This window comes from Hemitrygon akajei, chromosome 6, assembly GCF_048418815.1.
Source record: "Hemitrygon akajei chromosome 6, sHemAka1.3, whole genome shotgun sequence".
Lineage (NCBI taxonomy): Eukaryota > Metazoa > Chordata > Chondrichthyes > Myliobatiformes > Dasyatidae > Hemitrygon > Hemitrygon akajei.
This window is the reverse complement of record NC_133129.1, coordinates 66,683,546-66,709,839: the sequence shown is the minus strand read 5'-3', so window position 1 is coordinate 66,709,839 and position 26,294 is coordinate 66,683,546. Positions and strand designations below refer to the sequence as shown.

At 42.1% G+C, this 26,294-nt stretch overlaps 1 protein-coding gene across 1 annotated transcript in view; it reads right to left on the bottom strand.

Annotated features, from left to right (window-relative positions):
- gda (guanine deaminase) overlaps positions 1-26,294 on the bottom strand; it is a 71,456-nt gene that overhangs the window by 22,952 nt on the left and 22,210 nt on the right. Inside the window, exons 5-11 of the mRNA XM_073048545.1 lie at positions 23,441-23,546; positions 19,090-19,117; positions 14,909-15,016; positions 13,437-13,544; positions 12,529-12,626; positions 8,258-8,325; positions 2,524-2,670 (exon numbers count right to left, since the gene is read on the bottom strand). Coding sequence (XP_072904646.1) covers positions 2,524-2,670; positions 8,258-8,325; positions 12,529-12,626; positions 13,437-13,544; positions 14,909-15,016; positions 19,090-19,117; positions 23,441-23,546 — 663 coding nt within the window. The remainder of the gene's footprint in view (positions 1-2,523; positions 2,671-8,257; positions 8,326-12,528; positions 12,627-13,436; positions 13,545-14,908; positions 15,017-19,089; positions 19,118-23,440; positions 23,547-26,294) is intronic.

The window sequence follows — 26,294 nt, the reverse complement described above, 5'->3', positions numbered from 1 at the left end:
AATAGCCTGGGATTTTTGTTAAAGTCTTTTCATGGTTTCTCCTAGCTCTCCTAACTTCCTATTTGACTTATTTATAATCCTCAATGGCTCTGTTTGATTTTAGCATCCTAAACCTTACATGCACTTCCTTTTTCTCCATCTCTCTCGAAATCCTACCCTTATCTTGCCATCACTATTCTTCCTCCTTACCAGAATGTACCTGGCCTGTACTCAGTGCAATGGTCTTTAAACACCCTTGACATGGCAGATGTAGACTTGCGCCAAAACAACTGTTTCCGATTAACTCTCTCTAGTTCCTGCCTTAAATGTTTGTAATTTGTCTCTCCCCAATTTAATATTCTCCTACATACCTTTAACCATTTTAACAGTTAAGGAATTGTGATTAGTGTTTCCCCAAATGTTCTCTAACTGAGAGGTGAGTCATCTGACCAGACTCATTACCAAACACCAGGTCCAGTATAGCCAATCCTCTCATTGCACTATCTTCAATTGCTGAAATAATTGTTTTTGGTGCCAAAAACGAATGATAAAGTCACTGTTCACTTAGAATCCCCGTTGTTACAGACCACAACCAAGAGAGAAACCTTGGTGTTGTGATGGACTCCAACTTAAATTTTAATCGCCACATTAAGACAATTACAAAGTCAGCCTACTACCATCTTAAAAATTTAGCAAGAGTTTAATGGTTTATGTCTCAGCAACATCTAGAAACTTACTTTAATGGTGTTTTCACAGGTCTCTGTAAAAAACCCTCAGACAGCTGCAGCTCATTCAGAACACTGCTGCTAGAGTCCTCACTAAGACCAAGAAAGTAGAACATATCACCCCAGTTCTCAGATCACTACACTGGCTTCTTGTCCATCAGGGGATTGACTTTCAAATATTACTTCTTGTTTATAAAGAACTGAATGATCTAGAGCAAAAATGCACCTCCAATCTCTTGTTGCATTATGAACCTTCCCGAGCTCTCAGGTCATCTATGCTTTCTGTCTCCAGGGTCAAAACTAAACATGGTGAAGCTACTTTTAGTTACCATGCTCCACATATCTGGAATAACCTTCCGGAGTATCTTTAGTCTGCCACAACCTTAAGCTCTTTTAAATTGCACTGCCTTGTGTTTGAAATGTGCTATATACTATAAGTAAACTGCCTTGCCCTACATGCTGATTTGAGAAACCCTCCTGGATGCACCTATTAAATTCTGCACCATCTAAACTTCTTGCATTAAGTCTACATTGGAGAACTTGAAGTCATCCACAACAACAATCCTTTTTTTGCTCTTTTCCCTAATCTGCTTGTAAATCTGTTCCTCAATGTCCCAGTAGCTATTGGGGGTTATATAATCCCATCAATGTGTTTCCACCTTTCTTATGTTTGAGTTCTAACCATAAAGACTCAGTGAATGAGCCCTCCATTTTGTCCCCTCAGAGTGCAGCTGGGATATTGTCCCCGATTAATAGTGCAACTTCCCCTCTCCCTATTTTTTTTAAACCGTCTTCTTCATCTTCTCTAAAATGTCAAAACTGGAACATTAAGCATTCAGTCCTGTCCCACTCTCTGCCAAGCATCCTTATTGTTCCATGTACTCATCGATGTTATAAGGTCATCAACCTTACATTTAGTACTTATGGTATTAAAATGTTTCAACTCATCCTTCCCATGGTATCCATTACTTGCTCTTCCTTACTTACAAACTTGCTCATTACATCGTCAATATTTCTCTCAATCCTCCCCATTTTCTGAACTGGTGCTTTAGCTCCCATCCCCCTTGTTTACCCAAACTAGATTAAACCATCTCGAGCAGAACCAGTGCACCTCCCTATTACATCTGAAGGAGAAGGTTAAAACAATGGGCCACAACTCATAGGAGAGTTCTTTTCAAATCCGAAGGAGAATCAAGAAGATATTACCACACCATGAATATGGAACTTATTTCAGAGGAAGCTGGATACACGAGGAAGAAAGGAATGGAAGCATGGGTCCTGGTGATTTGCAATTCAGAGGTTCTTTGGAAGTCAGGAACATGTCATAACACTTGTTTTAATTGTTACACAAAGAAGGAACAAAGAAAGAAGAGCTGAGAGAACAAAGAAGTCATGGTTATCTTCTAGAAAAGCGAGCTCAGATTGATAAAAGCAACATGCCAGTGATAAGAATTAGCCTATAAAATAGCCAGGTTCAAGTGATGCATTAACTGCTTCAGAAAAACTAAGAAGCTACCAGTAAAATGCAGAGGCAGCAAAACCACAATCACTGATAAATTCACTGAACTGTTGCATGCATATGGGTGATTCTATAAAAATACAAGCAAGCAGAGGGAAGTTAACCTACAAGAAAAACAACAATTCTACACCCTGATCCAACCGTGGTGAGATGAAGAGGGCTAGAAGGAGGGAGATATGTGGAACATAATAGCTGCATCAAAACTAACATGCCGCTGTTGGCCCAAGTGACCAATTTCTGTAATGGTCACTTATATAATTTTAGTCAAATTATAAAATGAGGATTTACACAGTTTCTCACCTTTACTGCCACCAAGGGTTGCAAGTCTGAATGCTTCCTCATACGAAAGCTTCTCATAATCCGAAGAGTTGAAACTCAGAATTTTGGACGTCTCAATGGCTTTCCGTACAGCATCAAGTATTGAAGGGGAGTAACCACCTGAAACATCTAAAACAGAGTTTTGTATCATTTCAGCATTGCACATCAGAAAAGTAGCTGAAAGGTGAACGGTTGTCAAGGCGATACCTTTGAACTGCAGAGCAAGAACATCAGGCGAGAACAAAGTGGTTCTGCTGCTTTTCTCCTTGTGAACAAGCCAACACCATAAACCACAAGAGACATTACAGAGGGTAGACATGATATATGGAACTGTATTACCTGTTGCTGCTGTAGGTTCCAACCAGGACTCTCCTGAGTGAGCCCATCTCTGCCCTTTGCTGGTCCACTGCACCAGTACTTAACCACTCCATTACTGCTGATAAAACCTTGTGCTTCTGATGGGTGGGGATCTGAGATCATGTTCACCTGACCTTCTGCAGTGCACTGGGACTGAGTCATCTTTAGGACCTTCCCTGCTGATACCCAATGAAATTCTCACCTTAGTGTCTTCAGCTAATTTCTCTACATGCTTATGATCTTTTGCTAGCATTACACACAGAAAAGTTGGAAATATAGAAACTCCTGGTATGTATTCCATTAGTCATGATCTAGTATATTAGTTCCTAATTTAGAGCCATAGAGTCATAGAAAATGACAGCACAGAACCAAGTCCTTCGGCCCATCTCGTCCATGCCAAACCATTTAAACTGCCTAGTCCTATCAACCTGCATCCAAACCATGGGCCTCCATTCCCATTTTATCCATGTATCTATTCAAACTTCTCTTAAATATTGAACTCAAAATTGCATCCATCACTTATGCTGACAGCTTGTTCCACAATCACACCACCTTCTGAGTGAAGACATTTCCTCTCATTTTTCCCTTAAACATTTCACCTTTCACCCATGACCTCTAGTTATACTCTCAAACAACCTCAGTGAAAAAAGCCTGCTTGCAATTACCCTATCTATCCCCCTCATAATTTCGTATACCTCTACCAATCTCCCCTCAGTCTTCTACGTTCTAAGAAATAAAGTTTTAACCTATAAGCCAGGTCCTCCAGATCTGGCAACATCCTTGTAAATTTTCTCTGTACTTTTTCAAACTTATTTATATCTTTCTATCTTTATATCTTATTTATTTTGTGTGCAAGAACTGCACACAATACTCCAAATTAGGCTTCACTAACCATTTATAAAACTTCAACATCCAAACTCCTGTACTCTATATTTTGATTTATGAAGGCCAATGTGCCAAAAGTTTTGTTTACAATCCTTTCTACCCATGACACCACCTTCAATGAATTATGAACCTACATTATCAGGTCCCTTTGTTCCACCACACTCCTCGGTGCCCTACTGCTCACTGTGTAAGACCTACCCTGGTTAGTCTTCCCAAAGTGCAACACCTCACACTTGTCTGCATTAAATTCCATCTGCCATTTTTCAGCCCATTTTTTCAGCAGGTCCAGATCACACTGCAAGCTTTGGTAGTCTACCTCACTGTCCAAATCACCCCCAATCTTGGTGTCATCCACTAATTTGCTGATCCAATTTAGCACATTATCATCCAGATCATTGATATAGATGCCAAACAACAACCAACCCAGCACCAATTCCCGAGGTACTCCACACACCCAGGTCTCCAGTCAGAGAGGCAACCATCTACTACCATTCTCTGGCTTCTCCCACAAAGCCTATGTCTAATCCAATTCACTACCTCATCTAGAATACCAAGTGACTTAACCTTCTTGACCAACCTCCCATGCGGGACCTTGTCAAATGCCTTGCTGATGTCAACATAGACAACTTCCACTGCCTTGTCTTGATCGACATTACTGTAACTTCCTTGCAAAACTCTAAGATTGGTTAGATACAACCTACCATGCACAAAGTCATGCTGACCATCTCTAATCAGTACCTGCCTATCCATATACTCATGTGTCTGGTCCCTAGGAATACTTTCCTATAACTTTCCCATTATTAATGCCTGGCTCACTGGTTTGTTCTTAGAGCCTTTCTTAAACAGCGGAACAACATTAGCCATCCTTCAATCCTCTGGAAACTCACTTGTTGCTAAGGGTGATTTAAATATCTCTGCTAGGGCCCCTGCAACTTCTGCACTAGCCTTCTCGGGGTCCGATGGAACACCTTGCTATGCCCCAGGGATTTATTTACCCTAATTTGCCTCAGGACAGTAAATAACTCCTCTCTAATCTGTATCAATTCCATGACCTCACTGCTGCTTTGCCTCACTTCTGTAGACTCTGTATCTGTCACCCGAGTAAATATAGATGTGAAAAATCAATTTAAGATCTCCCCCATGTCTTTTGTCTCCACACATAAATTAACATTCTGATCTTCCAGAGGACCAATTTTGTCCCTTACAAACCTTTTGCTCTTAATATATCTGCAGAATCCCTTAAGATTCTCCTTCACCCTGTCTTCTAGGGCAACCTCATTCTTCTTTTAGCCCTCCTGATTTCTTTCTGTGTCCTTGTGGTAAACTATGTATACCTGTCTGACTGCTCCTGTGGCTCCTCCCACAGACCCCTGTATAAAGGCGATTGGAGGCACTGCTCCTCCCTCAGTCTCCAAGATGTCGTGGTCCCTTCTGCTGCTAATAAAAGCCTATCGTTCACCTCCCATCTCCGAGAGTTATTGATGGTGCATCAGTCCTCTTGCATTTCTTATACTCCATAAGCATCTCATTTGTTCCTACTTGTTATGCACCTCATTTTATTTCTTAACCAGGGCTTGAATATCTCTTGAAAACCATAGCTCCCTAAATAAATGCCAGAATGAATGTGCCTTTTATTCTGACAGGCACATACAAAGCTTTGTATCTTCAAAATTTCACCTTCGTAGGCCTCCCACTTGCCAAGTACACCTTTGCCAGAAAATAGTCTGTCCCAATCCACACTTGCCAGATCATTTCTGATACCATCAAAATTGGCCTTTCTCTAATTTGGAATCTCAACCCGAGGACCAGACCTATCCTTTTCCATAGTTACTTTAACACTAATAGCATTTTAATCATTAGGTACAAAGTGTTCCCCAACACAAAATTCTGTCTCCTGCCCTGTCTCATTTCCTCGGAGATCAAGTATTGCACATTTGTTCATTGGAACTTCTATGTACTTAAGAAAACTTCTACAAACACATTTGACAAACTCTATTCCATCTAGTCCTTTTACAGTATGGGACTTACAGTCAATATGTAGAAAGTTAAAATCACCTGCTATCACAGCCTTATGTTTCTTGCAACAATCTGCAATCTATCTACAAATTTGTTCCTCTAAACCCAGTGACTGCTGAGTGTTCTATAATATGGCCCCATTAACATGGTCATACCTTTCTTATTCCTTAGTTTCACCCAAAAAGCCTCATTAGAAGAGTTCTACATGTACAATCTGAGCACTACCATGACATTTTCACTCACTAGTAATGCCACCCTTTCTCCTTTGATCTCTCCCGCTCTGTCACGTCTAAAACAACAGAATCCCAGAATATTGGCTGCAAGTCTCACAAGTAGCTACAAAATCATAAATCCAAGTATTGATCCATACCCTGAGCTCATCTTTCTTTCCTGGGGACCCGAGTCACCCCAACCACAAACTGTTCCAGCTGCTACTATCCGGGAAACGGTACCGCAGCATAAAAGCCAGGACCAACAGGCTCTGGGACAGCTTCTTCCACCAGGCCATCAGACTGATTAACTCATGCTGACACAACTGTATATATATGTTATCTTGACTGTCCTGTTGTACATTTATTATAAATTACTATAAATTGCACATTGCTCATTTAGACACCACCACATTGAGTGGAGACATAACATAGAGATTTTTACTCATGTATATGAATAATGTAAGTAATAAAGTCAATTCAATTCAATACTTCTTGCATTCTTCCATTACTTGGAGGACTCTAGGTTCCAATCTCCTGACAGGGACGTGGGCCATGCTATTCTGGCTGACATCTGTCTGGTCATCAGGGAGTTCTTCATTGATAGATGCATTGTCAAAGATTTATGGAACATGGACATGGCCTCCTTAGTCCACCGTGTCTGTGCCAGCATCAGGAACTTACCTTTACCAATCCCTTGCAGCCCATAGCATTCTATGCCATGGTATTGCAAATGCAGATGAGATGTTAAGACTGAGGCCCTATCTGCTCTGTCAGGTGCATATTCCATGGCACTCTTTCAAGGAAGAGCAGGGTAGTTGTCATGTTTGGAGTCATCAAGAGGTACAACACAAAAACAGGCCATCTGCTCGCTGAACATGCTAACTATTTACATCTATCCCACATTTAGCTCATCTTTTACTCCCCTCAGGTTCCACTTAATTAGGCCTGGATTCTGCCACTTATATATACACTTGAAACAATTTACAGTGGACCATCTTTGGGTTGTGGAGTGAAGATGGAGCACCCGTGGGAATCCTATTGTCCTACAAGGAGAACATGCAAACTCTGCACAGACAGCATGCTAGTTCAGGATGTAACCTGGGTTTCTGACACTGTCAGGCAGTGACTCTATAAGCTGCACCTCTTCTCTCTGATGTCCTGAGCTATCATTTAATTTAACTCAGATTTAGATTCGGATCACATTGAAATTCCTTACTCAGGAGAACCTTACAAAGTAAGCAATATACATGACAATGAAGCATACTGCAATGAGGGAAAAGCAACAGAATGGCACAAGTTAGCAGATAGTCCCATACCCGTGAATCTTTCCTGCATCTCTCTAGCTTTTGTCTCATTTGATTAAATAAGCATTTGCTTAGTTTTCAACATTGATACCTAGTTCCAGATTCTTCCACAAGAGGGAAATTCTTCTCTTCATCCTCATTTTAAAGATCCTCGGTTTCAAGCAAGTCTGTTCTCACTCCTCTGCACAGCATGGTGGGTAGGGGATTACAGTATTTAATCCCAGCAATGGTCAGGAACCAGCAATATGATTCATCTACATCCTACTCAGGAAGCTCCAAAGTAGTTTGTAGTCAATGAAACAATTTTGAAGCGAAATATCCTTAGAGAGTAAGACCATATATTTTGGATATATACTTCAAGAATGGTTGAAAAGAGATAAATATTTAATGAATATACTGTTGGTGGCTGGTAAAAAGACCCTTACTAGGAAATGGTTATCACAGGAGAGCCCAACTTTAAATACATGGATGGAAATTACAATGGACATTTACAAAATGGAGAAGATAACAGCATCTGTTAATCATAAGCTGGAACAATTTGATTCATACTGGGAAAAATGGTTTAACTACATAATGCCTCATAGGCCTGATTTTATTCTCACAAATCAATGAATCTGTTGTAAAAAAAAAGATCACTCCCTACTTGTACATAGTTCTTTCCTTTTGCTTGTTTTTTCTTTCCACTCTTTTCTATAAGTGTATACCTCAGATAAATACTTTGTGGAGATTTGTGATATGTATGATTATATGATATATATGTACAATGTCTGAAATACATCTTATGGAAATGTTTGTTTGATGATAAACTTCAATAAAAAATAAATTACAAAAAAAAAACTATTTTGAAGCAGTATTGACTGTTGAATTAAAGAGACGGGATGACAAAGAAGACGGAAGGTGCACACCTGGTCCAAAACACAAAAGCAAAAATGGTTTACCTACCTGTTCCTAGCCCCACATTTACTTTGTGATTCAGAGCCCTTCGTACATCCATTAAGCCGCTGCATAGGCTGGAGGGTGAAAGAGAGAAATCATGCCCCAGTGTGTCTGTTATTCACACAGATTCCAACAACAAGCACGTACAACTAACATTTGCCCATCATGACCAACAGGCTCCACTGGATATTGCTAACATTGGAGTTGTGGTGTGCCAAGTTTTCACAATCACATTGCTCACTTCTCTGGTAAATCTTCCACTAATGGCTGTATCTCTGTTCCGTAGTTCTCTCAGCTCCCCCATCCTCTGGATCCAAGGTTCCACCCATGCCACAGCTTTTACCGTGCAGCATGAAGGCTAAACAAAGTTAGTCACCAGTAAGCCTAATGGGCAATTCTGGAGAAAGTGCAATACTGCTGAGTGGAAGGTCCGTCACCGCTAAGTGGAAGGTCCAGTACCGCAGAGTGCGGAATGTTCGTCACCGCAGAGTGGAAGGTCCGGTACCGCAGAGTGCGGAACGTCCGTCACCGCAGAGTGGAAGGTCCGGTACCGCAGAGTGCGGAACGTCCGGTACCGCAGAGTGCGGAACGTCCGGTACCGCAGAGTGCGGAACGTCCGTCACCGCAGAGTGGAACGTCCGTCACCGCAGAGTGCGGAACGTCTGTCACCGCTAAGTGGAAGGTCCGGTACCGCAGAGTGCGGAATGTTCGTCACTGCAGAGTGGAAGGTCCGGTACCGCAGAGTGGAAGGTCCGGTACCGCAGAGTGGAAGGTCCGGTACCGCAGAGTGCGGAACGTTCGTCACTGCAGAGTGGAAGGTCCGGTACCGCAGAGTGAGGAACGTTCGTCATTGCAGAGTGGAAGGTCCGGTACCGCAGAGTGGAAGGTCCGGTACCGCAGAGTGCGGAACGTCCGGTACCGCAGAGTGCGGAACATCCGTCACTGCAGAGTGGAAGGTCCGGTACCGCAGAGTGAGGAACGTTCGTCACTGCAGAGTGGAAGGTCCGGTACCGCAGAGTGGAAGGTCCGGTACCGCAGAGTGGAAGGTCCGGTACCGCAGAGTGCGGAACGTCCGTCACTGCAGAGTGGAAGGTCCGGTACCGCAGAGTGGAAGGTCCGGTACCGCAGAGTGCGGAACGTTCGTCACTGCAGAGTGGAAGGTCCGGTACCGCAGAGTGAGGAACGTTCGTCACTGCAGAGTGGAAGGTCCGGTACCGCAGAGTGGAACGTCCGTCACTGCAGAGTGGAAGGTCCGGTACCGCAGAGTGGAAGGTCCGGTACCGCAGAGTGCGGAACGTTCGTCACCGCAGAGTGGAAGGTCCGGTACCGCAGAGTGCGGAACGTCCGTCACCGCAGAGTGGAAGGTCCGGTACCGCAGAGTGCGGAACGTTCGTCACCGCAGAGTGGAAGGTCCGGTACCGCAGAGTGAGGAACGTTCGTCACTGCAGAGTGGAAGGTCCGGTACCGCAGAGTGGAACGTTCGTCACCGCAGAGTGGAAGGTCCGGTACCGCAGAGTGAGGAACGTTTGTCACCGCAGAGTGGAAGGTCCGGTACCGCAGAGTGCGGAACGTCCGTCACTGCAGAGTGGAAGGTCCGGTACCGCAGAGTGAGGAACGTTCGTCACTGCAGAGTGGAAGGTCCGGTACCGCAGAGTGGAAGGTCCGGTACCGCAGAGTGCGGAAAGTTTGTTACCGTAGAGTGGAAGGTTTGCCCCCAGCGAATGACAGCTTAAAGTTAGAGACAGATCTATGTAGAAGTGAGATATGTATGAAGGATCAAGGAATATGGTTATAATCTGAACTAAAGAGGGGTATGGAGAGGCTGGTGAAAACATCGGCATAGAAAAGCTGTGCTTCTCCAAAAATCTAAAAAAGAGGGTGGCATGGCTTTACCTAACTTTCGCTTATATTATTGGGCAGCTAATATACGTTGTGCTACCTTTTGGTCTTTCTTCCACGGCCAACCTGAGTGCCCTAATTGGGTGGCAATGGAGTTGAGCTCCACTAAAGAATTATCTATCTCTGCACTTCTTGGCTCTGCACTCCCTAGCAGTCTGCCCAGATCAATAGCTAATCCTCTTGTTAGACACACTTTGCGTATATGGGCTCAGTTCAGGAAATGCTATGGTTTCCAGGGGTTTTCCGTTTCCAGCCCTGTCGCACATAATCACCTTTTTTAACCTACTACGTACGATTCAGCATTCCATGTTTGGTACAGGAAGGGCATTAGACATTTTGAAGATCTTTTCATTGATAATCGCTTTGCTTCTTTTCAGCAGCTCTCTGTTAAGTTCAATCTGCCTAACGCTCATTTTTTCATATATCTCCAAATCCGACACTTTATTGCTCCTTTAATTCCTAACTTTCCTGAAATGCCTGTGAAAAATGCTATGGACCTATTTCTTTCCATTAATCCACTAGGTAAAGGTTTAATATCAATTATCCGAGATAAACTAGCAGCCTTACGACGGGCCCCTGTGGATAAAATTAAAATGGCCTGGGAGCAGGATTTAAATATCTCCTTATCCGAGGAGAGCTGGGACTCAGTTCTCAAATCAGTTAACTCAACCTCCCTTTGTGCTCGCCATTGCCTTTTACAGTTTAAGATTGTTCATAGAGCCCATATGTCTAAATCTAAACTATCTCGATTCTACCCTGGCATTAGTCTGCTCTGTGATAAATGCAAGAGGGGCGTGGCTTCTCTCATCCATATGTACTGGTTCTGTCCTAGCTTGGAGAAATTCTGGAAAGATGTCTTCACTACGTTATCGTGTATTCTGAATCAGCACCTAGAACCAAACCCTTTAATTGCTCTGATCGGTTCTTGGGGCGAGACAGATTTATGTCTGGGTCCGACCAAATGCCGAATATTATCCTTTGCCTCTCTCCTGGCTAGACGCTTGATCCTCCTTAGATGGAGAGATGTTGCCCCGCCCACTCATGCGCAATGGCTTAACGACATTATGGCCTGCTTGGACCTCGAAAAAATTCATTATTCAGTTCTTAATTTGGATCTAAAGTTCCATAAGGTCTGGGGACCTTTTATCGAGTACGGTACTTTCATAACCTTCCTCTTGACTAGGGTTTTTTTTTCTCTTCTTTTCGGTCCCTTGCTTTCAGCTCCCTTTTTTTTCTGGTAGTAGGCATTATTATCCTCTGTTGCTAAGTGTATTCACAGTCTGGGAGTTTGACTGTCCTGACTTATACTCTCTATATTGAGTTGTGGTTGGTCTGGAGTTGTTGTTTTTTCTTGTCTTGTGGGGCTTGGGGAGGATACTAAGCTGACTTGTCTTTAATTTAGGTGCTTTTTTGTTAAATTCTCTTCCTTTGTAGCATATTGTTATTGTATGCTTAATTTTGCACTATATTAATGTTCCTCATTGAGATTTGGGGTTTTTAAATTTGTAAAATGTTTTGAAAAACTAATACAAAAAATTTTAAAGAAAAAAGAAAAAAAGAAAAGCTGTGCTGAGCGGCACAGTGCCGCACCATGCAATACGTTAAAATGTATACCTTCAGAAGAGAGACAAAATGTTCTGGAATCTTCAGGGACCTAGCGTCAAACTAGGAATCCATTGAGGGATCAATCAACATCTAGACTTGGGAATCAGGTTAGCAATTAATCATCAGGGCAGGGAGCAAGAGCATCTGTCAGAGCTGTTGTTCAGACAGGAAACAAAGTTGCTGAGATTAACCAGAACCTGATAATCACCATCCAGTCCAGGCACTATGCAATACCACCACACCCCTAGAAATATTGCACATCCCATACACAGCACAACCACCGTAGAATCTGTTTTCCTTTTAAAGATTCACACAACACAGAAACAGGCCATCCATGCTGACCATGAATCCTAAACTTAAGCAAGATCAAAACTAATCCCTTTGTGTTCCCATTAACCTGCACCATATCTTACCACTCATCTACACACTTAGGGTAACTCACTGTGGCCAATTAATCTACCAGCTCACACATCTTTGGGATTGAACCAAGGCTGCTGGAGCTGAGAGGCAGTAGGTCTACCAGATGTGCCACAGTGCTGCCCCATTACGAATGCTGATTGCTTGATAAAGTTTAACTGCACTGTCTGAAAAACTGGGAAGGCAGAAGGAGCCTCAATTTGAAGTTTCATCAAAACGAAGGCACCTAGATCAAAGCAGCGTTCCCCTAGCGTGGCATGGGATCATTAGTCTGGACTTCTGTGTTCAAGTTCCTGGTGTACAATCTTAAAGCCAAAACAAGAGTTCTTGTTGTACTCATTTTTTTGGATACTCACGATATATTAGAATTGGGACAGTGTGCAATGCCAGCTCCTTTCTTCTGGAAGAGTTCAAGCTCCTCATCAGAGAGGTAGACTCCATGAGCCATGATAGTCTGGAAAGACATTGTAGTTGATGATGAGACTCCTTTAAAACTCTTACAGAGACAGTGGGAGAAACCCAGAAAAATAGGCAGAGACCCAAAGAAGGAGTGTACGATCAGAATGCAAGTAGATATAGGAGTAGGCCATTTGGCCCCTTGTTCCTGCTAAACACTGTTTTCAATATACTCATCAAAAAGCCTCTACAGCAAGAGAATTTCAAAAATATCCTCTTTGTGAAGAAATTTCTTCTCATCTCTGTTCTAATAGAGAACAGGTAAGGAATCTTTCCTCCATTCACACCACTAGTCCAATTATATTAGACAGCTGTTCTGCTTGAAATCACAGCCCTCTGCGTGAGATATAAAAAAGCAGGCAAAATCTGGGAGAAGACTGTTTGTGAAATCCATTGATGACCCTGGTTGAGTGATGTATCAACCTTAGGGTATCAGGAAAAAATTCCCCATTTCTTCACAAAATAGCATTGTGGATCAATACACACACCCGAGGAAGGGCTTTTAGGGAATTAGGGAAGAAAGATACCTCCAACAATCTAACACTCTCTCAGTACTGCAACTGGACAACGGCTCTGGATAGGTACATGAAGCTGCTACCTTCTGAAATTGCAATTTGAACATCGTGCTTTGTGTGCAACTGATATATAATTAGCAACAGTGCCCAGGATCACTCCAACTAGCAGTCCCGTTTCCAGCTTCTTATCTTGGGAAACTTGGGCTGGAAACAAGGACCACAGATATATGTTGAAAGTGGACGGGAGTGGAGGGTTGGGAGGTTAGATTCTTTAATCTGTAAGAAGTACTTACCTTATTGTTCAGAAGGCCATGGGCATCATAAACTTCAGAATAATTCTTGCAGTTTGGAAATATTTTCCTCATAGCATTAATCTCAGGCCGAGTCTCACTGATATGACTCTGTTTATGAAAGAAAACACATTTCAGGCAACTACAAGTCTATGAAGAGTAGAATAAAGAAAACCAGCATGTTGGAAGGTCATGTTTATCAGTAGCAAAGAGTAAGGATGAAGGTTTCAGCAGCAGATGTGGTGAGGCTAGAATCATGGAATGTCTCGAAGGTAAGGGGCTCTTGACTTTATTTCTAATTGGTTGGACCATGCTGGCTGTGACTGGCAGTTCTGATCCAGTCAATGAACCCACAGCAAAAGCTGGACTTTGATACATGTGCACGAGACATGGAACTATTGGACCAACCTTAGGATTCACTGAGGAAATCTGTCAGCTGAATTCCCGCCCAGTCTCCAGATGGACCCCGATGGCAGAACCCAGACTCACTGAGTCTCTGTGGGAATTGTAGGGCATGGGTTGACGAGGTTATGGAGATCTTAATTAATCTTTAAAAATATTTAGCTTTTTTAAAATGTTGGTAACTATTTCTAAATGCTTTTAGTCAACATACTTAAATCATGAACAGCAATTGTAATAGTTTTTGTGTGTCAAAACGTCAGACATTTAGAAATTGTAAAAGGCAACAGAAGGTTAAAGCTGCTCCCTCACCTCCACCCATTAGGGGCACTTTGAGGGCAAAGCCTTTGCACTACAATGGCACAAGCCAGCTCACCATAAGGGGTGTGCTGCAGGGTTCTAGAGTCTGAAAGACCAGCCAGATTGGTGCATTGTTTCTGGCAGTGTTTACACAGAAACTTTTATTAATAATGTAATATCTTTGATTGCCAAGGACAACCATACCATGTAAAGACCACGATTATCCATGTCATACGACATGGCACATAATGAATAAATGAATACCTTTGAAATAACATAATAAGACAGGCCTTCTCAATCTGACCCAGGTAACCACAGGAAACAGTGGACCATGATGCAGGGCAGAGGGAACAAACTGATCCCATCTTTGTTGTCTTCATATGACAGAGCAGCAGAACAAAATCTGAAGAGTATGCCAAGTTTATCTGGAAAAATTATTTGTATTTTAAGACATAATAATCAGCAGCTATGAAATTGGTATTAATAGAAATTGCTGCTGAATATTGTATTTTAACTAATATAAAGTCACAGAGTGAAGGATAAAGTAAATGAAAGGGGACAACAACAAAGACCAAAGATTGAAGGGCTGATGACCAGATGGTACAGGCTTAAAGATGATGGCCAGAAGGACCAGAATTAGCAGAAGAAAATGCAATGAGTGGTTAAAATCAGAAAAGCAGCCTTTTAGGATGGACAGAAGCAATAGTACACAACTGTACAAGCACAAGCAGAGAACACTGGCAGGAATAAGGGTCGGGGTGCATTATATGCTATACCTGAATGTTCAAGTTATTGGCTTTTGCAAATGTCCCCATTTGCTTCAATAACTCAGAAGAGCAAGAGAGTGCAAATCGAGGGGTCACAATAGGTCTCACCAGAGGATACTAAAACAGAAAATAAATCAATAAATACTACTAGTTACACACTACCATCATACTATAAAGTCTAAAATTATTCCTCTCTTTGAATTAACATCTAGCATATCAAAATAGAAAATGCTGTATATAATCACGAGGACAAGCAACATCTGTGGCGAGAGAAAAACACGGACAAATATGGAACTGTGGTTGCTTTTAATCAAGTGCAGAGACAAGAAACTTGGCAAAGTTCTGTGCTTGGATCAAAGACAGGAGAGAGTGAATGACAACATGATGATTGTGCAGGATAAAAGAGAGTAGTAACTGAAGAGAGTTACTACTCTATTCACAGCATCAATCCTTTTGGCCCATCAAGTCTGCACTGACCATCAAGTACACATTGACACCAATCCCACTTTACTGTGCCCAAATTCACATCATCTCCCACACCCCCCACACCCCCCACGCCTAGATTCTATCACTCACCAAGACTTTAGGGGCAATTTATTTTGGCCAATTAACCTAACATCCCACATCTTTGAGAGGAAACTGGAGTGCCTAGGGAATCTCACTTGGTGATAGGCAGCACCTGAGGTCAGGTTCAAACCAGGGTTTCTGAAGCTAGTCACGTCACTGTGCCGCGCCAGTCTGAACCCCAAGTAAGTAATAGAAAGAAGAAGTGCAGTTCCTTGATCTCACATTGAAGAGCACGGGATCAAGAGAGGTGATAGGTCAGATAACTAAAGAGACAGGCAGCCCAAAGCTGTGGTCATGCTTGTACAAACAGCTGAAGTAATCAGTAAAGCCCTTGCCCAATCAGCGTTGGCTCCCCTTTTAATGTACTAGAGAGGTTGCACAACCATTAAATATATTATGGTGAGCTAAGTGAATTTGAATACTAGACCCACACAGAAAGGTGTTAGTTGCCTGCTGTGGTCAATTTTCACCTTTGGCACCCAGGAAGCACCACTGCATTAAGCATTAAGAAGAGGGACGCCTCACGTCTTAATAAGCTGGTAAGGAAGGCGGGCTCTATCGTGGGCAAAGTACTGGAGAGTTTAACATCGGTAGCTGAGCGAAGGGTGCTGAGTAGGCTACGGTCAATTATGGATAACTCTGAACATCCTCTACATAGCACCATCCAGAGACAGAGAAGCAGTTTCAGTGACAGGTTACTATCGATGCAATGCTCCTCAGACAGGATGAAGAGGTCAATACTCCCCAATGCCATTAGGCTTTACAATTCTACCGCCAGGACTTAAGAACTTTTTAAAAGCTATTATTAATGCTTTTTGAGACGGTGATTTAGATGCATATCATATTTTTTTTTACTGAGTTAAGTATTGTATGTAATTAGTTTTGCTACAACAAGTGTATGGGACATTGGAAAAAAGTTGAATTTCCCCATGGGGATGAATAAAGTATCTATCTATCTATCTATCTATCTATCACTGAGTTATTGCTAGGCCTCAGGTGATGAGGCCTCAGCCATTGTACTACTCTTTCTTTTGACCAGAGGCGTGGCTGGTGGGAGTGTAGGTCCTCTTAAAGGTGGGAATGTAGAGTCATCATCTCTACAAGAGGATATTCAGACTGATCAAAACCAGTTATACTTGATGTAAATAGCTAGCAAAACTAAAAAAAAATACTACTTTTGCCAAATCGGGGTCAGGAATTATCAGTCAAATGAAGAGGACTCTGCACCTGTGGCCAGTGGCATCCAGAAACAGAGCAGTGGGCAGATCCACTGGGATCTGTCCCAACGTTACAGTAGCTTGTTTATAATCAAGAGGACAGGCGAGAGAAAAACAGGACTTAATTGGAAATGTTCTCAGATAGAGAGGATTGTGAGGAAGGCTTTTGGCATACTAGTCTTTATCAGTCAGGTATTGAATCTGGGATGTTATGTTGCAATTGCACAAGATGCTGCTGAGCCCATATTTTGAATATTGTGTTCAGTTTTGACCATCCTCTATAGGGAAGATAATCTTAAACTGGAAAGAGTGCAGAAAACATTTACAAGATGTTGTTGGACCTCAGGGTACAGAGTTATAGAGAGACTGGGCAGTTTGGAACTTCAGTCATTGGAGCATAGGAGACTAAAGGGTGACCTTGTAGAGGGGTATAGGAGACTAAAGGGTGACCTTGTAGAGGGGTATAAATTCATGAGGGGCATGCTGTAGATAGAGTGAATGCACAAAGTTTTTTTTCCCCACAGGGTTAGGGAATCAAGAACCAGACAGCAGAGATTTAAGATAAGAGGGAAGAGATTTAGTAGGGACCCAAGGGGCAACTTTTTCACCCAGAGGGTGGTCCATAAAGGAAATGAGCTGCCAGAGGAAGTGGTTAAGGTGAATACATTAACACTTTTAAAAGACAGTTGGCCGGGTACATGATCAAGAGAAAATCTGCAGATGCTGGAAATCCAAGTAACACACACAAAATGTTCCTCATCTTTTTTTATCCAGTTCTGCTGAAGGGTCTCAGCTCAGAATGTTGACTGTACATTTTTCCATAGATGCTTCCTGGCCTGCTGAGTTCCTTCAGCATTTTGTGTGTGTTGCTTAGGCAGGTACTTAGATAGGAAATCTTTAGAGGGAAATGGGCCAAACATAGGCAAATGGAACTAGAAAGTGGGCATCATAGATCATTTGGGCCAAAGGGCCAATTTCCTTGCCATATAACCCTATATTCCCTCCTGAACCACCATTATAGTCCCATCTCTGAGTGAAGAAATTTCTTTGTACCTTAATCTTAATAAATAGACAACTCCTCCAATAAGATCTGATGAAAGCTCAATTACTTGAAACTGTTCCTGTTCCTTTCTCCAAAGTGGGTATTAGAGCTGAAGTCTCTTTCTATTTTATTGTTTCTATTATACAAACCAGTACCCACAGCACTAGCTATTCCGGAAATTAAAGTTATTACAGGATTTCCTATAATACAGGTGCTTTATAAATGCAAATGTAAATATTTTTAAAGTTGCAAATACTCAGATGATTATGTAGTGACTGTGGAAGAAGAACCAGTTAATTGCTCAAGTTAAGTGCAGCTAATGTAGAGGCATAATAAGGCATTGGTTGGACTACATTTGGAGTATTGTGAGCAGTTTTGGGGTCAGTATCTCAGAAGAGATGTGCTGGACTTGGAGAAGGTGCAAAGGAGGTTCACAAGCACGATCCAGGAAATTAAAGGCTTAACGTATGAGGATAACTTTGTGGCTCTGGAACTGTACTTGGAGTTCAGAAAGATCAGGGAGATCTGCTCGAAATCTACTGAATGCCAAAAGGCCTGAATTAAATGTGCATGAAGGGAACGTTTCCATTTGTAAGAGAGTTTGGGATATGAGGACATAGCCTCAGAATAAAGGGATATCCCTTTAGAAATAAGGTGATGAGGAATTTCTTCAGCTGGAAGATGGTGAATCTGTGGAATTCATTGCCACAGGGGGCTGTGGAGGCCAAGTCATTATGTATATTGCAGGCAAAGATTGATAGGTTCTTGATTGGTAAAGGGAATATGGCCTAATTCTGTTCCTATATCTTATGGCCTTAAAGTTTCAGATCTGGGGCATTTCATTTGAACTTGGAAAGAGAGAACCATAGCTAGCAGAATCATAGATATAGATATACATAGATAGCAGAGGAGTTTCAGCAGGCTCTTCTATGTTCAAGGGGTGTGGGCTTCAGAGGCTGAGCAAGTATTTAACTGCCCTCCCCAATGGTCCTCATTAAGATGGTAGAAGTGAGCTGCTTCCTTCAACTGCTACAGTCCTTGAGATCTGTGTATACCCACAAGGCTATTTGGGAGAGAGATCCAGGATTTTCATGTAGTGACGGGAAAGGAATAAAGATATATTTCCAATTCAGGATGGTGTGAGGAATAGTATGTGGAGAAACATAGGGGCTATCTCAGAAGGAATCCAAATCCGTGACAAGGTTGAGCCAGGATATTCAAGGTGCCAGTTAAAGCTTGGATGAAGCTTCTTTGTGTGCACCGTGTGTTGTTACTGGTAAAGCTGAAGGTCATGTCTTTGAGGCCAGATGGTACAAAAAGAAACAAAAAGAAGGATGAACCAAAGAAAGGTGAGTCTATCTTACCTTCAATTTGGCCAACTCAGCAACAAATCTGTGAGGAATAATAAAAATTCAATGCCTGCATCACATGTTGCTTTGGCTTACACAACATAAACTGCACATCGAGTATTCTTGTACACTCTCCCTGCTGGACAGATCAAGGATAGAAATCTCTAGCCTTCATCTTCCACTCCCCAGGGTTTGACAGTCAATAAGTAATCCCATACATTTTCCACCAGCTTCAATGAGGTTCCACCTCTAGACATACCTTCCCCTCTACTCCCTTTCACAATTCCAATGTCAACATTCCCATAATGACTCTCTTCCCCACTCTCCTATCACCATGAACTACTCTCTATGTCTTAATATTTTCCTATACTGACGTGAGAGTTGCAGGATCTTCTCTTTCACTTCATCCCCTCCACTCATCCAAAGATTCAAGCTCCTCTCTGGGATGCAACTAATCTAATCGGCTTTCAGAGTCCATGAGCTTTCTGTTGCCTGTCACTTCAATTTCCCATCCTGCCCCCACTTTGATCTAGCCCTCTGTGCCCTCATGAATGGTTGTGGTAAGGCCGAAGGTAAGCTTAAGAGACAACAACTCACCTTCTGCCTGCACACCTTTGCAGTCACTGGGCTTAATGGTGAGTTCAACAAATTCAGATAGTTTGCTTTCTCTGCTTGTAAGGTTACCCATCTACAAAGTCATGTCAGTTTTCCTCTCATCCACAGATGCTGCTGGACTTCTTCAACATTCTCCTTTTGGTTTTGAGTCTCAGCCACTGCTCCCTCTAAGCTACATGAGTGCACGGCTGCACAGTAACTGAAATGCTCCTGTGCACATAGCCTTTGTTGCCGTGCAGCTGAAATTTTCTTTTATATAATGTTAATATAATTTTTAAACTATGCTGATATAATTTGAAAACCTACGTTAATATAATTGTGAAATACTCTGTTATTAATTGTGTTATTTAATATAATCTAGAAAATTTCTAAACAATAATTGTACCACATTTACTTTAAAACATTTTAGAGCTTCAATGTATTTACATTGTCAGCGTTTCAAGTTATAACACTGTTACAAATTGTAACAATAAACACAGAATGGAAGTTGGTAGCTCATTGTTAATAAACCGCCAACCCGCTGAACACTAACACCATCCAGTCAAAACATGTTACTTTTGTCATTGTGCCTCTCAGTTGTTTCAACTCTCTGACATAGTTTGCTTGTGTCGTGAGTTGTGGTTTGTGATTGATGTGTATATTACCAAAAAAAAATTAAAGTCCCGTTCAGTTTTCAGGCCATGTAAAGTTCCTGCACGGAGCAATGGTTGGTCTGTGCAGCTGTAAAAAAAATTAGAGGGAACATTGGTCTCAGCAACTGCTCTGACCTGCATTTCATAGCTTTAATATGTCCCTTTGTTTTCTCACTCCAAGTTATTTCATTCATCTGTGAATCAGAAAGCTCTGCAAAGCAGAGGAATCACCTCATCAGCCCCAACCTTACCCTATAAAAGTCCAGCACTCTGCTACCAAATGATTCAGAAATCCTGATGGTTCAGAATTTCCTTGGGGAAAGTTGCTTCATTCCCTACACCCTCACTGGAGACCTGCTTCCTGCACTCCATAATAATACTAAGTAACATCAAAATAAAGGTGAACTTAGAGTATGCATGGATATTAATAGAAAATCCATGTATTATTGTAGCATAATTGGATTATCAGAATTTCATTGCAATCCCTTTCTCCTGTCTTTTCTTCTACTGGTCTCACTACAATTCAAATTTGACTCATTTTCTCACTTCCCTAGTTCTGACATTAGATCATCTATCTTATATTGATTTTACATTCCATAGATACTGCCTAATCTGCTAGATATTTTCTGTTATTTTAATCTCTACAAGTTAGATTTTATCAAGAATATAAGTGATAGGGTGCCACTATGTATGGATAACTAAGACACAACTAAGAGCCAGAAATAGCTTCAGACCTTAGACCATTTGCCATGTTCTTGCCCATTTACCCATCTCACTGAAATTTTTCTGCTCTTTTGCCCTTATTTACTCTGTTAATTAAAACCTCAAAAAATCAAAAAGGTTTATCAAATATGAATTCCCTTTCATAACTCCATATGGACTCCACCCCTTTATAATACAATTTTACATGTGCCATGCTACCTCTCTCTTATTTATTATTTCCTGCAATTTTATTACTACATTCTCACTCAATCCATTCCTAAATACTGGTGTTACATTGGATACCTTCTGACTTGCGGGAACTGCTCTAGAGATATGGAATTTTGGAAAACGATAACCATCCACCATTTTCACATTCACCTGCCCTGACATCCCAGGATGCAGCTCATCAAACTCTGATTTAGCAGCTTTCAGTCACACTAATTTCTCAATGCAAACTTTTTATGAGTATTAATTGGATTGATTTACCCTCATCCTATAGTCATTCAGGTTTTATCTGTTCTTTGTCTGAGAAGATAGATACAAAACATTTAATTTTGCTATGATTTCTTCATTCCCCACTATGTTCTCTTCTTATGCATCCATCTGCGATCCCACACTAACTTTTGCTGATCTTTTCCTTGCCATACAATGATCACACCATCTCCTGTTAAGAATCGAAGCTGAACATGTTTTTGAACTCAAGTATGCATGAAAAATACCAATGCAAAGACCTGTACTGCTGCAAGAGTCAGCCATGATGATGAGGTTAAACTTTACAATGCCCAGTGTGTAGCCAAGGGCACCCACATGGGCCTGACCTGTGCCTGCCTTTTTGTTGGCTATCTGGAGCAGTCCATGTTCCGAACCTTCACTGGTAATGCTGCCAACTCTTTCTGTGTGAGATTGACTGCACTGGTGCTATGTCATGCACCTACGCTGAGCCTGTGAATTTCATCAACTTTGCCCTTAAATTTGCTCAGTCCATTTCTGATACCTCTCTCCACTTTCTTGATCTCTGTCTCCAACTCTGAGGGCAGATTGTCTACTGATATACTTTTATAAACCTGCCGACTCTCTCAGCTATCTTGATTGTATCTATTCCCACCCTGTCACTTGTAAAACTGCCATTTCTTTTCTCAGTTCTTCCATCTTCGTCATATCTGTTCCCAGAAAGAAGCTTTCCTTTGCAGAACATCAAAAATATGCTCTCTCTTCAAAGATCGGGGTTTTCCTTCCTCTACCATTGATGCTGCTTTCACCCACATCTTCTCCATTTCCCGGTCATTCTGCATCTCCCCATCTTCCTGCCTCCGTAACAAGGATAGAGTTCCTTTAGTCCTTACCTACCGTCCCATGAAACCCGCACCCAGCACGTAATTCTCTGCATTTACCATCAACTTCAATGGGATCCTACCACCAAACACATCTTTATCTTCACCACCACTCTCCATTTTCCACAGGGATAGCTCTCTCCACAATTCATTGCCCATTCATCCCTCCATGCTGATCTTCCCCGTGGTACTTATCCCTGCAATTGGAACAAGTGCTACAGCTGCCCATTCACCTCCACTCTCACCACCATTCAGGGCCCAAAACTGCCTTTTCAAGAGAGGCAACATTTCATCTACAAGTTGGTGTCATCTATTGTATCCTTCCGTGCCCTCCTCTACATTGGTGAGACCCGATGTAGATTGGGGACTGCTTTGTCGAGCTCCTCCACTCCATCTGCATTAGAAAGTATGTCCCAGTGGCCAACCATTTTAATTCCAATTCCCTTTCCCATGTCACGATTTGGTCCATGACCTCCTCTACTGCTACGATGAGGCTGTTCTCAGGTTGGGAGAGTAACACCTCATATTTTGTTTGGGTAGCCTCCAACCTGATGGCATGAACATTGATTTCTCCAACTTATGGTAATTTCTCCCCCTCCCCCTTCTCTCCATTTCCATTCCCTATCCTGGCTCCCCTCTTACTCTTTCTCTTCTCACCTGCCCATCACCTCCCTCTGGTGCCCCTCCTCCTCTTTCTCCTCTTGGATAAGATCCCTTCTTCTTCAGCCCTTTACCTTTTCCATCCATCACCTCCTAGCTTCTCACTTCAGCCTCCCTCCCCAATCCCCCTACCTTCCACTCACCTAGATTCACCAATCACCTCTCAGCTTGCATTCCATCACCCCTCCCACCTTCTTATTCTGGCTTCTTCCCCCTTCCTTTTCAATCTCAGCCCAAAACATCAACTTTATTCCTCTCCGTATATGTTGCCTGAGTTGCTGAGTTCCTCCAGCATTGTGTGGGTGTTGCTATAAACTTTAGAGCATGGGATGATCTTTGGAATTTGGTTACCAAGTGAATGGACAGGGAGTTGTTTGAAAGTTCCACTGGTTGATAAGCTGTGGAGACTCAGAAGCAACACATTACCTTTCAGTTTCCTTTACTGATTCCTCTGTTGCTTCCTTATACTCCGTATAGATGTCGTTAACGTCCATGCATACTTTACCCACAAAAGCTCGCTGGCCAAATTTATCTGTATCAAAAAAATAGAAAGAAAGGAAGCACTAATTTCCTAAAGTTTGCTGATGATGGAAACGTCTTTTTTGTTACTCTAACAGAGTGGAGTCATTCCTGATGAAGGTATCAGAGAGGACTCACCTATTCTTCTTCAAGATAGCTCTTAGGAGTTTTGTGTCTAACTCACAGGACAGAAACAGCCTTAGTTTAAACAATCATCTGAAAAGCTGCCCACCCAGTAATGCAGAAGTCCCTCAGTAGAGTGTCAGCTTCACTAACAATGGCTGCCAATAGATGTGGCTGATTTAGCAGCTCCCTGCTGTCCTGAAGGCAAGAAGATTAAAGATTCAGTTCTCCAGGTATGTGAGCATTCAGCATTTTTGCACAGTTGGAAATACTGCTTTTTCAGATGATACATAAACTGAGGCTCTTTTTGCTCTATCAAGTGGGCATGGATGTTCAATGGCAGGGTTCTCCCTGTATCCTCGTAAATATGCAGTATATCCCTCAGGAACATCATGATATTGTATAATATAGTTTGTGGAAGCTTTCTTGGGGTAAATTAGCTGCCATTTTGACTACTTTTCAAAACTACCTCATTGATTGAAGCTGGCCATTTGGCCCATCCAGCTTTGATGCTCAACTTGAGGTGTTCCTGTGCCATCTCTTCAAATCCACCATCGTAGCCCTTCTCAGCGGCCCTTGCATGTGTCTATGCTATTCAGTGCAACCACTTCCTATGGTATCAGATTCCACAGTCGAGCTGGGTCACTTCCTTAGCTCTTCCCATTTCCAGAATGCTTTCTGTCCACCAGCTTCCCAATGCCTTCAGGTTTACTGCTCTAATTACTCACTCAACTGCTCTGCTCACCACTCACTCTTCCAGGTCTTGATACCTGTTCTGACCCCCTTTTCCTGATCCTTTCTCTACTTGAACATAATCCTTCCTTTCTCCATCTCTCCAAACTCCATCCCACCCACCAATGATGCCCTGGTGTGGCCATTTGTCAGTGTTGTCAGGCAGGCAACAGTGTTGTCTCTCCCTGCTGTCCTGACAACAGTGTTGTCCTAAGCAATGTAACTAAGGAGAGGGAAAAACAAGGACAGGAATGAAAGAAAGCTCCGCCAATTGGTAGAGTAGAAGGCAGAGAAATCAAGCGTGAAAGGAAAACAAGGACCACAGTACAAAAATATGACTAAAACTAGCAAGAGGGCAATATTAAAAAGCTTTAGAAACATAGAAAACCTACGGTGCATCAGTATCAGTGCATAAAACATTTGTCATAAGGTAGATGAACTAACTGCACAAAGTGAAGGGAAATTACCTGATATTCATTAGGAGCACATGAATGTAACAGGTTAAAGCTGGATCCTTTCAGGGAGGATGCACAGGAAGGGGAAGATAGTGGGGCAATGCTATTAATAAGAGGCAAAATAAATATGGGTATGACAGACTACCTAGGAGATGTTGAGTCACTTTGCATAGAGGTTAAAAAAAAAGACACTGGTAGGAGTTGTGTACAGACCCTAAACGGTATAGGAAAGGATTTAAGTCAATGGTGATGCATGAAAAAGAGCTATTATGGGAGACCTTGACCTTCATGTAAATTGGGTTAATCAAGGTGAAATAGAGAGCTACAGAAACTAATTCAGTGTCTGTATTTGAGCTAGTTTCTGAGAACAATATGCTATGCACCAACCAGGAAAAAGGTTAAGATCTTCCAATGACTAATGAGACAGGGTAAATAAACGATGCCAGAGTAAAAGATTCCCTGGAGATAAGATATTCAACTTGCAAATTCTGGTTGCGGTCAAGAGCATAGACTTGGAAACAACTATGTTTAACCCAAGTAAATGGAATCACAATGGAAAGGGAGTATTGGTTAAAGGGGGCTCAGGGAAGACTATGGGCACATGATGACAGGTATTTGAAAGAAGTAATTCATAATCCTCAGTAAGTCTCTCTCATCAAAGGAAGCGTAAGCTGACCATGTCTAACTGCTGAGGTTAAGAACAGTGTTAAGTTGAAAGAGAAGTAGTCCTTAACCCTGTGCCAGCATACACTGGTGAAATGGCAGCAGAGAGATTCAGCAGCGTTACATTCCTGGGCACTTACATATCGGATGGTCTATCTGGGGCCCAGCATGCAGATACAAATTACAAGGATGGTGTGCCATCATGATGGCTTAGGTTCTCACCCAACAGTCCAACAAATTGTTTATAGATGTACTGCTGAAAGTTTACAACTGTGGGGTGTATCCTGGTCTGGTATAGTAATTTCAATGCACAGGAAGCAGTGGACTCATCTCAGTACATTAATGGCACATCCTTCCCAGCATCAAAAATATCTGCCCGAAGCATTGCCTCAAGAAGGCAACATCTATCATTAAACATCCTCACTATCTCAACCAGACCAATGGGCAGGAGATACAGAAGCTTGATGTCCCACAACACCAGTCTCAAGAACAGCTATTTCCCTTCAACCATTCAGTACTTGAACCAACCTGTGCAAACCCTTATCTCAACCTCAGTACAATACTATGATCACTTTGATTACTCTGCACTACAAAAGTCTTTAATTTCTGTACTAATTGTGTTTTTCTTGCAAAAATTGTGCATGATTTAGTATATTTTAGTTTATGTTTTTCTTGTGAATGTTGTAAACGCAAAGCTTTGTGCCTGGCATATCGCTGAAAGCAAGTTCTTCATTGCAAGTGTGCATGTACATTCAGTGGCACTTCGTCAGGTCCTTCTTGCACCTAAT